This window comes from Rhinatrema bivittatum, chromosome 13 (assembly GCF_901001135.1).
Source record: "Rhinatrema bivittatum chromosome 13, aRhiBiv1.1, whole genome shotgun sequence".
NCBI lineage: Eukaryota > Metazoa > Chordata > Amphibia > Gymnophiona > Rhinatrematidae > Rhinatrema > Rhinatrema bivittatum.
The window spans coordinates 22,928,568-22,941,166 of NC_042627.1; the positions used below are offsets into that span (position 1 = coordinate 22,928,568).

The window sequence follows — 12,599 nt, forward strand, 5'->3', positions numbered from 1 at the left end:
TAAGCATCTGGACCCCCAGATCTTCTTGGCAGTCAGCAGACCAGGCGGAAAGCAGCGAGTCATAAATAGCATATGGTTGGATCATGTTAACAAAAGAATACATACAAGATAATGAGCTTTTGTGCGTTTGAAAACATGTAACCAATGCAGAATAATTAACATTGTCTATTCTCCCTTCCATCCCCTCTAACAGCTTAGCCACAACTGCCCTTAGATAGCCATATAAAAGAAAATGACGAGTGCCAAAACCCAACATATCCTGACATTGAGCAAACGAGTAAATCTGACCTGTGTCCGGGGCTAAAAGAGCACCCAGCGGCCAATTGGAGGATATCTTAAAACTATGATATCGTGGTAGTACAATCATGGATTCCACTGAGGCTCCCCACAAAGGCAATTGGGGGGAAATCACTGGGGACAAGGCCATTCTATGACGAAGAAGTGTCCATACCGCCCTAACGGTTTTTACCAGGGTAAAGCGTACCGGTAATTGCTGGAAACTTGGGGTTGAGGCATGCAGCAAAGCAACCGGGTCCACAGGGGAGCACATTGCTTTAACCAATGCAAAATCTGTATATTCAGATGTACTACAGATCCAGTCCCCCAAAAATCTCATATTGGCCGCTATAGCATAAAAAGAAAAATTAGGGAGCCCATATCCCCCAGCACTTTTCGGGGCCATAAGAGTGGAATACGCCAGGCGTGGTTTTTTGCCCCTCCATAGGAACCGCCGGATTTCTGTTTGTAAAAGCCAACGGTCACGCCCTCGAAGAAGGAAAGGCAACATTAAAAATTTATACAATAATTGAGGTGCCACTACCATTTTAAGTACTGCAATGCGTCCCTGTAAGGACAGCGGAAGCGAATTCCAGCCTTTCAATTTAGCAGTCATGTTGTGGATAGTAGGGGGGATATTAAGGAGATACCACTTTTGAGGGTCTGGATGAATAGTGATCCCCAAATATTTAATAGTGGAGGAGGCCCACTTGACAGGAAAATCTGGCCAGCTATTCTTCAGTGATCCTGAGAGATCCAACGCTTCCGTTTTATCGAGATTCAATTTAAACCCAGACAACTGTTGATACTTGGAAAAAATATCTAAAGCCACAGGGAGCGCCGTCCTAGCCTGAGATAGTAATAATAAAATGTCATCAGCAAACAACAACGTGAGATATGTCTGGTCACCCACCGGGATGCCAGTAACCAACGGGGTGGCCTTCAACTGGTGAATTAGGGGTTCCACTGTGAGAATAAATAAAAGAGGGGAAAGCGGGCACCCCTGCCGCGTCCCCCGTTGTAGCTCGAACTCTTCCGAGAGTTCCCCATTAACCAAAATCCGCGCCGTGGGGTTGGAATAGAGAACATTGATATACTCAGAAATTCATCCAACGAATCCCATTTTGGCAAGGACTAATTTTAAAAAAGGCCAGGCCACTCTATCGAACGCTTTCTCGGCGTCGCATGTGACTAGCAATGGGTCGAGAACAGAAGACTTAGGACTAACTTCCAGTGCAGCCAATACTTTATGGATATTCACTGTGGAACGCCTCCCTGTGACAAAACCAACCTGGTCTGGAGAGATCAATAGAGGCATTAAAGCCTTTAGGCGATTAGCCATGATTTTGGAGTAAAGCTTAATGTCCAAATTTAACAACGAGATCGGTCTATAAGAGGAGGGTAGTAGAGGGTTTCTCCCCGCCTTTGGCAAAACTACTATAGTGGCAGAGCGCATAGTGGGGGGCATCTGTTGCTGATCTGCCATAGCTTCATAAACCAGGGGTAGAATCTGGCCAAGCTCAACACTCAACGACTTGTAAAAAAGAGAAGTCATCCCATCGGGGCCGGGCGCTTTATGGTTTGGAAGTTCTCTGATGGCTTCGAGAACTTCTTCAACTTCTATCCCACGCTGCAATCGCTGAAGTTGAGGTTCTGTCAGACACGGCAGCGAAAGCTCCTCTAAAAAAGCACTAATATCCCCCTCATTCACTGAGTCCGCTGAATACAGCTGCCGATAATACTCAGAAAATATGTCTGCTATATCCTTAGAAACCGATTTAACCTCTCCCAAAGGTGTACTAAGATTGGCTATAAATTTAGATGATTCCTGTGCTTTCACTAGTCTCGCCAATAATTTCCCCGCTTTGTTTCCATAATGGAAGAAATTATACTGTCTATGTCTAAGCGTATTAGCCGCCCTAGCATGCAACAAGTCGTTGAGAGCAGTCTGGGTCTCCCTGAACTCCATTTCCACCCGGGGGCCTCTCGTCGCGTATAACTGTCGTTTAAGGGCCCTCATTCTTTTTTCCAAGGCGAGAATGTCTCCATCCATTTTTTTCCTTTTGTAGCTTACATAACTGATAATATCGCCTCTTAGGACACTTTTTACGGCCTCCCACAATAAAATCGGTTGGTCTATATGCTGACCATTAGTTGCCAAATAATCCTCCCATTTGCTCCTAAGAAATAAAGGAAATGCTGGGTCATTATCTAGCGACACGGGTAGTCGCCATTGACCTTTTGGAGCCCCTCCTCCCATAGAAAGAATGCCAGTCACAGGGCAGTGATCCGATATTACCAGAGCCTCAATGGTGGATTTAGTGAACTTAGAAAACAAAGTCTCAGATATAAGCAAATAATCTATGCGTGACTTGGCTGCATGAGCTCTGGCAATATGAGTATAATCCTGCATACCCGGATTTAGGACCTGCCAAAGGTCTACCAACGAAAGATGTTTACATAAAAATCCCGGGCCTTTCCGGTCACTCGCTTGCTGGCCAGCCCTGTTCGGGAACCTGTCGAGTTCGGGGTCCATTACAAAATTCAGGTCCCCCCCTAAAATAATAGGGCAGTCCCCCATTTTACTTAGATGTGATAGAATAGTGGTAAAAAAAAGTATGATCATACGCATTAGGCGCATAAATAGATGCTAGAAGAATAGGCATCCCCATAAGACTTCCCTTTACTAACAGATAACGGCCCTGGGGGTCAGCCACTTTCTCAAGCAATACAAAAGAAATAGATTGATGAATCAGTATTGCTACTCCCCTACTTTTGGATGTGCCTGTTGCATAATATACCTGCGACACCCATTTCTTCTTAAGCTTGAGCGCCTCAGTAGGAAGCATGTGCGTCTCTTGTAGGAAAATAATTTTAGAGCCCAATTTCGATAGACGAGCCAACACCTTTTCCCGCTTAATGGGAGTACCCAGACCCGCAACATTCCATGTTAGTATATTAAGAGCCATAATATTTGCCTAAACAAAGTACCCAGCACACGATATTGCCACCTCTTCCTACATGGAGCCAAATATCTTGCTATGGCTGTTTCCCCAACCTCCAAAAAGGTAGACCAGGTAAATAACCCCTCAAGCCCGAGAATCTCTACTGGTGTCTCCCCCCCCCTCCCCCCAAGGAACCTACAGGTAAAAAAGCCTCCGCTATTGTGTGGAAGCATCATATACCTGTCTTTCATCCCCCCCCCCCCCCTAGCGAAAAGAAAGTCAAACCCAAATGGGTTAGGGAACACGTGGATAAACTGATGTGTTCGGTGGATCCCCCCCGCTGAGAAACATTTTTTCTGCCCAAAATCTGTTACTAAACATTACCCATGACATGGATAAAAAACAAAACAAAAATCAGGGTCCCTGGCCAGAGCCCACATACACAATCAAAGACTCAGCTACAAGTTTACATGGTAAATAGCACACAACATAATGCGTTTAGCCACAGAACAGTGAGGAAAAAAAAAAAAAAAGAAAGACAATAACACCGCTAACAACAGCGCCACAAATCTCCCTGTGCCCTGCGTGCACATATTGCCATGCTAGTGAGGAAAGGACTTATGGCCTCTCTCTTCATGTGGCCTCCGCTGGATTCGGGCCCGAAAGGCCTCGTACATAAGATCGTGCCTCCCCTGCCGCGTCAAAGAATTTCACTTGCCCTTGGTGAGAGACCCTAAGGCGAGCTGGGAACATCAGCGCAAAACGAATTTGTTTGTTGACAAGCTCCGTACAGACTTCATTGAAGGCTTTCCTCTGCGATGAAACACGTGGGGAGAAGTCTTGAAATATCAATATGCAATGCGTTTCATATCGCAGATCACGGGCTTTCCTGTAGTGCTGTAACACTAAAGACCGATGACCAAAATGAAGAAACCGGGCAATAACCACCCGTGGACGGCGATTTGCCTCCCCTTCAGGCCTCCGGCCCACCCTGTGTGCTCGTTCAAATAGTCCACCGGATGGCGACGCAAGCGAGGGAACCACGCCAAGCAACCAGGCTTCCAACAGGCGGGGCAGATCAGCCTCAGGTAAGTCTTCCGGAAAACCCACGAATCTTAAGTTGTTCCGTCGCGAACGGTTTTCAAGTTCGTCAATTTTTTCTTCATGGGCCCGGGCCTGTTTACTAAGTTCGTCCACCTTCTTCTCCAAGGCGCCCACATCATCCTCAACCAGGCCCACTCTGCCTTCGATCCGTTCGGTACGCCCGTCGAACTCCGTTAGGGAAGCCCGCACATCCGCTATCTGTTCCGACAGCTGATGAAGCCTCACATCTAAAGTGTTCACCACCGCCTGTGAAATTTTATCTTCAAGCGATTCGCCGTCTGGTTGGGACTCAGATTCTACCACGGCGGCCATCTTGACATCGGGGGCCTTCGCCTTGTCTTTTTCCTTGCGCACCGCTCTGGTAGCCATGCAGATGAGCGGTTAACCCCTCTGTGGATAAACCTCAAGTAGAGGTAGCTGAGTACGGGCGCTGGACCAGAAAACGATAGAAAAATACAGGATGTTCAGCGATGGTGCGGGGGAGAACCACCGGAGCTCGGAAAGACGCGTCTCACCGAGTCCACCACATCACGTGACCCTCTAAAATGTGTTTAATATTATTTATTTATGGTTTTCTGGGCACATAAGCTTTATTCATTTTGTATTATTTGATTAGATTTTATGCATTCTGCTTTATGTATTGAATGTGGTTTATTTATGATGATGTTTGCTTGCATATTTTATAGCTTTACTTGTAATTTGTTTTGTGCTAATTTTGGTAAAGTGGAATATCAAATTTAAATAAATCTGCTTAAGGGCACACACTCTCATTCACTTTTCAACCTCCTTCCTCCATCCATTCATAGGGTAAAGGACAGCAAGGAAGGGGAGGTGTTTCCAGGTCTTATTTGAAAACTTCTAGACCTTTTTAGGTTTGGTTTTATTATGGCTTCCAATCATCAGGGATAGCAGTATTGATATTTTTTTTTCTTTTAAATGACATGCACATTTATACAGACCTGATAATCCTGTTCTCTAAACTGCAATAGGCTATAGGGAAGTTAAGGTCATGACAGCCATGAGTGTATTTCTGGAGCAAGATATTACCTGAAGGAAGCAGCTCAGCCTTGATCACGCTGATCTCCTTCTTCTTCCTGTTCAAGCTAATCAGATGATCTGACACATAGATGACAGCTGGGACAAGAAAGTAGACATAAAACCGGGGTTCTTGAATCAAAGCACAACTTCCATGTAGAATAATCTGGAAAATAAAGCACAGTCAATGTTAAATCACTGGTCAATGAAAATGACTGTTATAGAAAGGAGTGATACGGGCTAATCCTAAGAGTTGAAGAGTAGTATAAGGGATTCTTTGCAGGCTGATTTACCTTTTATTGGGCCAACATAAAAATTAAACAAAAATGAGCTGGCCTAATGGTTTAGTGACTGTGCTGCATTCCGCCATATGGAAGGTCCCCAGTTCAATCACTGAGTCAGGTCTTCTGCTCCCTGGGTAGGCTAGAGATGCTGGGGAACCAGTCATGGTCATTGTTATTGCCATTGTTCCCAGTTTGTGTATGTGTGTGCGCACATGTACACAGGTCATGAAATAAGAGCACAAACGAAAACTTAGCACACATAAGAAAACAAAATAAAATGGCATTTCAAAGAGCAGTGCACATAAAGTTGTGCGCTACATTGCCCAAGCGAAATGAGGGAACAGTGGTCATTGCTCAAGGGTGACACCTAGTGACCAGATTCAGGGCCTACGATTTCAAGATTCCAGAAGGAACCCTAGTGTATGTCCCCTAAGCTGAAGGACCGTTGCTGCAAAGTCTAGACTAGGTATGTTGGGGGCATAAAGGGGTATGAATGAAGGCTCTTGGCACCAGGATCCCAGACGTGGTTTCGACTGAGCTGAAGGCTCAGAGGAGCAGGAGGCAACTGCCAGGTTAAAATAAATGTGGAAAGTGTTTTATACATGAGATTTCAAGACTACATGGAATATGATGGCAGAGGCAGTAAGGTCCACCTACACAAATTTTTAAAATTTAATATTAGATTTATAGCCAACTTTTTCTGATTTCCAATCAGTTCAGAGCAGCTTACAGTACTAGATCAAAGTACACAGTATTCCCAATAAACTACAATATACCATCCTCACTAGCCCTCCCTTGTCCCCATGAGTCTTAATTAAAATCCTTACATGTACCATGAAAAAAATATAATTCATAAACCCCCAAACCCTCATATCTTATATCCTCTCTCCACTTATGCCTTCAATAATTAAAATCCCCAAGAGAACCCACTATACAAATTAAAACCGTGCACCCTCATCTCCCATATCTCACTAGATTCTATTACCACCACAGTTTAGCCAATTCACAATGTTGTGCTACCCCCACTGGACCAGTGTATGCACTCTGACTGAATCTTAGCATTCTGACTTCTTCCCTTCTGTCAAGGGTTATTGATATCAGTTTCAGATCATTAACAACCCCATTGTTAACATCACATCTGTCATACGATATCTTACCCTTCCTCCTCCTAAGCCTTCTCTTCAGACAAAAGGTTTCCAGTATTATATACCAATCAACCAACCACCCTCATGAGAAATCACAGAATACGCAACCTTCTCTTTTCAAATACTATATGGAAATCTTTGCAAAAAGCCTTGTTTTCAATTATTGATGAAAAGCACAATAGATAACTTTCAAGCAACTGCGTGCAGCGGCATACATATGCATATATGGTGGTGCACAGACTAAGCCACGCGTAGCAGATACACATGCATTATAAAATATGCACATATGTATGCTTACTCATGAATACAATATAACCGAGTATTTCAATGCACTGAACACACATGCTGTTCCTATTCCTACCTATTTTAAAAATATTCACATGTATATTTTGTGCATGAAAATAAAGTAGGACTTACATAAATCAGAATTTGTGTGTGTAAGTTGGCATATTTTAAAACATGCACATGTAATTGAAATGACCAGTTTTACCAATTACTCCACCAGTTCAGACCACTCCTTCTCCCGTTCATCAAGAGCCTCCTGGTTCATCAGCCTGAACTTCCCACAATTCACCCAAGCACCCCACCGGATCAATATTATACATGCAAGGTAATCAACAGGTGTAAAATTACATGAGTGAGTTGGCAAATCTACATGTGTAAGTGTCTTTTACAATGCAACTCATGCACGTAAATGTTGGCTTCATCCTGGAAAGTCTCTAGCCTGCCCCCTTTTTACACGCGTATGTGTGCATGTGAAAGCAAAAATACATGCACTTGTTTGATGTTTCTAAAACAGCATGTACGTGAGTAGATTCTACTTAAGCATTATATGCTAATTTTTACATGCGTAACTCTTTGAAAATTCACCCCTAATTTTTCTCTGATCTCAATCGGCAAGGAATTTCATATTTGTAGAAAATACATCCATGAATGATCTGTTTGTTACTATACTAGTCTTAGTTCCTTTGAGGACAAAATAGAAGGGCTTCCTAGCTAGATCTTAACTGCCTGCTTGGTCTATCCCAAGGAAATTGTCAAACTTCTCAAAGCTTTAAAAGTTAGTGTCATCAATTTGAAATCCACACCCAGACTCACTCAGAGCCTTACACTGAGTTGTTCTTTTCCATCACTTATTGCCCTGTTGTAATCCTTACCTCAGGAGTTTGCACTATTTGCAGCTTAAGCATGGTGTTCTTAGGAAGACCCACATACATAACCATTCTCAATTCTGTAACCCAAAAAATGGATGATGTTGGTTCACTAATTGAAGATTGAAAAAATCTTTCCTTGCGACTGCTGCTACCTACTGTTCCATTTTTAGAAGAGAATATAAAAGACCTCCTAAACATTTTACCTCCCTCAGCAGTTTAAATGGAGGTAGTAGTTGACATGCTTTATGGCTGTAAAACAGCTTGGACCCAGGTGGCCCTGAGACCCGCGCAATTTTTAAATCGCAGCCATGGGCCAGGAGTGACTGGGGCCTGCTCCTGCCCCCCTTTCTCACTTGGAAATCCTGATGGGGTAGGTACAGACTGGGGGGGGGGGAGGGGGCTGGTTGTGCTGGTAAATAGTGCTCGCTGTTTGCTGAACTGAAAAATCTGAACAGTTTTCTGAGTAAGGTGATCAATTTTCTAGGGATATTCAGATCCCTATCAGCCATGCAGTGAAAATCCTGGAGCTACATATGTAGGCTAGCACCTCAGAAAACATCTTTGACAGCTGCCTAAGATACTGCCCTAATTTCATGAAGTCCTCTTGCACTCCACTCACTTGACTGCCAGTCAGATCATTTGTTTCTAAGTGGACAATGATATCAACCTTGAATATAAGAACCTGCCATACTGGGTCAGGCCAAGGGTCCATCAAGCCCAGCATCCTGTTTCCAACAGTGGCCAATCCAGGCCATAAGAACCTGGCAAGTGCCCAAAAACTAAGTCTATTCCATGTTACCATTGCTAATGGCAGTGGCTATTCTCTAAGTGAACTTAATAGCAGGTAATGGACTTCTCCTCCAAGAACTTATCCAATCCTTTTTTAAACACAGCTATACTAACTGCACTAACCACATCCTCTGGCAACAAATTCCAGAGTTTAATTGTGTGTTGAGTAAAAAAGAACTTCCTCCGATTAGTTTTAAATGTGCCACATGCTAACTTCATGGAGTGCCCCCTAGTCTTTCTATTATCCGAAAGAGTAAATAACCGATTCACATCTACCCGTTCTAGACCTCTCATGATTTTAAACACCTCTATCATATCCCCCCTCAGCCGTTTCCTGTCCAAGCTGAAAAGTCCTAACCTCTTTAGTCTTTCCTCATAGGGGAGCTGTTCCATTCCCCTTATCATTTTGGTAGCCCTTCTCTGTACTTTCTCCATCGCAATTATATCTTTTTTGAGATGTGGCGACCAGAATTGTACACAGTATTCAAGGTGCGGTCTCACCATGGAGTGATACAGAGGCATTATGACATTTTCCGTTTTATTCACCATTCCCTTTCTAATAATTCCCAACATTCTGTTTGCTTTTTTGACTGCCACAGCACACTGAACCGATGATTTCAATGTGTTATCCACTATGACGCCTAGATCTCTTTCTTGGGTTGTAGCACCTAATATGGAACCCAACATTTTGTAACTATAGCATGGGTTATTTTTCCCTATATGCATCACCTTGCACTTATCCACATTAAATTTCATCTGCCATTTGGATGCCCAATTTTCCAGTCTCACAAGGTCTTCCTGCAATTTATCACAATCTGCTTGTAATTTAACTACTCTGAACAATTTTGTGTCATCTGCAAATTTGATCATCTCACTCGTCGTATTTCTTTCCAGATCATTTATAAATATATTGAAAAGTAAGGGTACCAATACAGATCCCTGAGGCACTCCACTGCCCACTCCCTTCCACTGAGAAAATTGTCCATTTAATCCTACTCTGTTTCCTGTCTTTTAGCCAGTTTGCAATCCACGAAAGGACATCGCCACCTATCCCATGACTTTTTACTTTTCCTAGAAGCCTCTCATGAGGAACTTTGTCAAACGCCTTCTGAAAATCCAAGTATACTACATCTACCGGTTCACCTTTATCCACATGTTTATTAACTCCTTCAAAAAAGTGAAGCAGATTTGTGAGGCAAGACTTGCCTTGGGTAAAGCCATGCTGACTTTGTTCCATTAAACCATGTCTTTCTATATGTTCTGTGATTTTGATGTTTAGAATACTTTCCACTATTTTTCCTGGCACTGAAGTCAGGCTAACCAGTCTGTAGTTTCCCAGATCGCCCCTGGAGCCCTTTTTAAATATTGGGGTTATATTTGCTATCCTCCAGTCTTCAGGTACAGTGGATGATTTTAATGATAGTAAAAATTTGTAACCTAATAGGTCTGAAATTTCATTTTTTAGTTCCTTCAGAACTCTGGGGTGTATACCATCCGGTCCAGTGATTTACTACTCTTCAGTTTGTCTTTCCTTCTGTCTAATCTGGTAATACTAAGAAAATATCAAGTAACCCAGCTAGTCAAGGATCCTGTTAAACACTTGACCTTCCATGACTCTGCATGAAAGAAGCATAAAACAACGCATTGTTATACCATTGTGGCTAGAATTTAGTGTGATCTGTCTTTGCATGTACTTATTTGTAAGGTAGCTTAAGTTCGCTCTAAGTAATGAAATATGTATGTTTTGCCGTGTACATCGCTAAGGGGATTGTGTTAAGTGCTTAGCAAATATTAATAAAGATAAATATTGTGTGAAATGCTATTATTGAAAGACTATGCAATACTATTGTATAAAAAAGGATTATGTACATTTGCAGAGAAAGGGTAAAGAATAAAAAGGAAACATATGTGAAGAAAATATCAAAAGCAGATCTGATGCACATCAGACCATGTTTGAGAAACCTTAATGATTATTTCACAACCGCAAAAGCCTCTTTAGGATGAGAGGTCTGGAAGTTATCTATAAATAAACCACTTCTTTTTGCATTCAAATCTTACTCCCTTTGGTTTTTTGTTTTTTTTTACAGTATGTGGGTGGTGATCTGTAGCAGAGCAGAATATCACAGATATCAGTAGGTGACTGTAATAACTTGCATACTTTGGAAGTCACAATAATCAAATCTACATAATACAACAGTAATGTAGAAGATGTCAGCAGATAAGGACAATTTGGCCCACCCAGTCTGCCCAGTTACCCTGCCTATACTACGCTAGCACTGGTCATCATCCTTCCTTGCCCTCACCAACTCCCTCTGTGCTAAGGAAATCTTTCAGCTTTCATCCATACAAGTATGACTACCTGCAAGATGCCACTCCTTATCCATTCTGCTCTAAGCTGAGAATGTAGCCAGGCCATCCTGCTACCCGTGTTAGGTGATTTGCTCTCTCCACCCCAAGTATACCTGAAATCATACCAAAGCTCTACAACTGCTCTGTGCTGCTCTATCATTTATCTTATTTATTTATTTCACTATTTATTAGCCACTAGTTGCCACGGTTCAAAGCGACATATAGTAAAAACCATTCATTAAAAAATGCAAAAAAAAATTAAAAATTAAATTAAAAACAAGCATAGTAAAAAATCTTTTAAAAAAATTAAGGGGCCGATTTTATATTTTGCGCACGCGGGGTACATTTGTGCGCGATACCCAGCGAGCACAAATGTACACCCGATTTTATAACATGCGCGCACTGCCGCGCGCATGTTATAAAATCTGGGGTTGGCGCGCGCAAGGGGGTGCACACTTGTGCACCTTGCACGTGCCGAGCCCGAGGGGAGGCCTGATGGCTTTCCCTGTTCCCTCCAAGGCCACTCCGAAATCGGAGTGGCCTTGGAGGGAACTTTTTTTTTTGGTCCTCCCCACCTTTCCCTCCCTTCCCCTATCTAACCTACCCCCAAGCCCTACCTAAATCCCCCCTACCTTGTTTCGTAGAGTTATGCCTGGCAGATGTAACTTGCGTGCGCCGACTCGCTGCCAGCGCGCCAGGCCCCAACACAGGCCACGCCTCTGGGCTGCAGCCATGCCCCTGACACGCCCCCAGACAGTGGCCCCGTCCCCGGACCACCCATTATTCGAAGCCCCGGGACATACGCACGCATCCTGGGGCTTGCGCGCGCTGCCGAGCCTATGCAAAATAGGCTCGGCGCATACAGGGGTAGGTTTTCGGGGGTTACGCACGTATCCCTTTGAAAATCTACCCCTAACTATATAAAAATTTATTTAAAAAATGTCAACATACACAGGTAATTACAAAAAGTCAGAGATGGCCTGTTGAAACAGAAAAAGTTTTCAATATTGCCTTAAAAGTCTTAGTACAGGAAACCAAGCACACATTTTCTGGAAATGAATTCCAGAAGGTAGGAACGGCTATGGGGAAGGCCCGATCTCTAGTTTCTGAGAGGCAAGCTTGATGAAGAGATGGAATATCAAACAAACCACACTGTGACGACCAAAGATCCGAGAGGAACTGCGTATCCGCAACATTCAATGAGCCCAAGGGAAATGAATTAAAGCTCACCCAGCAGCGTACCAACAGCACCAGGAAATAGGCAGACAACACCAGAGTAATATGGTCCCTCCATCTCTCTCTCCTGTGATCAGCCATACAGTCTCATTCTGAAGTGTCTGCAGAGGCTGACACCACTTCATGGGAGCTTGACATTATTTATGAATAAAAATATAATAGTACAGTATTGTAACTTGTTTCATCTTTGTCAAATATGTTTGCACATGTGTAAGTAAAAAAAAAAAAAATATATGGTTCAAGAATAGGGTTTGCTGACTTGTGAAAGTGGAATCCAATGAG

At 43.1% G+C, this 12,599-nt stretch overlaps 1 protein-coding gene across 7 annotated transcripts in view; it reads right to left on the minus strand.

Annotated features, from left to right (window-relative positions):
• Nucleotides 1-12,599, minus strand: part of LOC115075130 (dual oxidase 1-like) — a 165,104-nt gene that overhangs the window by 19,273 nt on the left and 133,232 nt on the right. For all 7 annotated transcript variants that reach the window (XM_029575342.1, XM_029575340.1, XM_029575343.1 and 4 more), the window contains one exon: nt 5,373-5,526. In XM_029575342.1, coding sequence (XP_029431202.1) covers nt 5,373-5,526 — 154 coding nt within the window. The remainder of the gene's footprint in view (nt 1-5,372; nt 5,527-12,599) is intronic.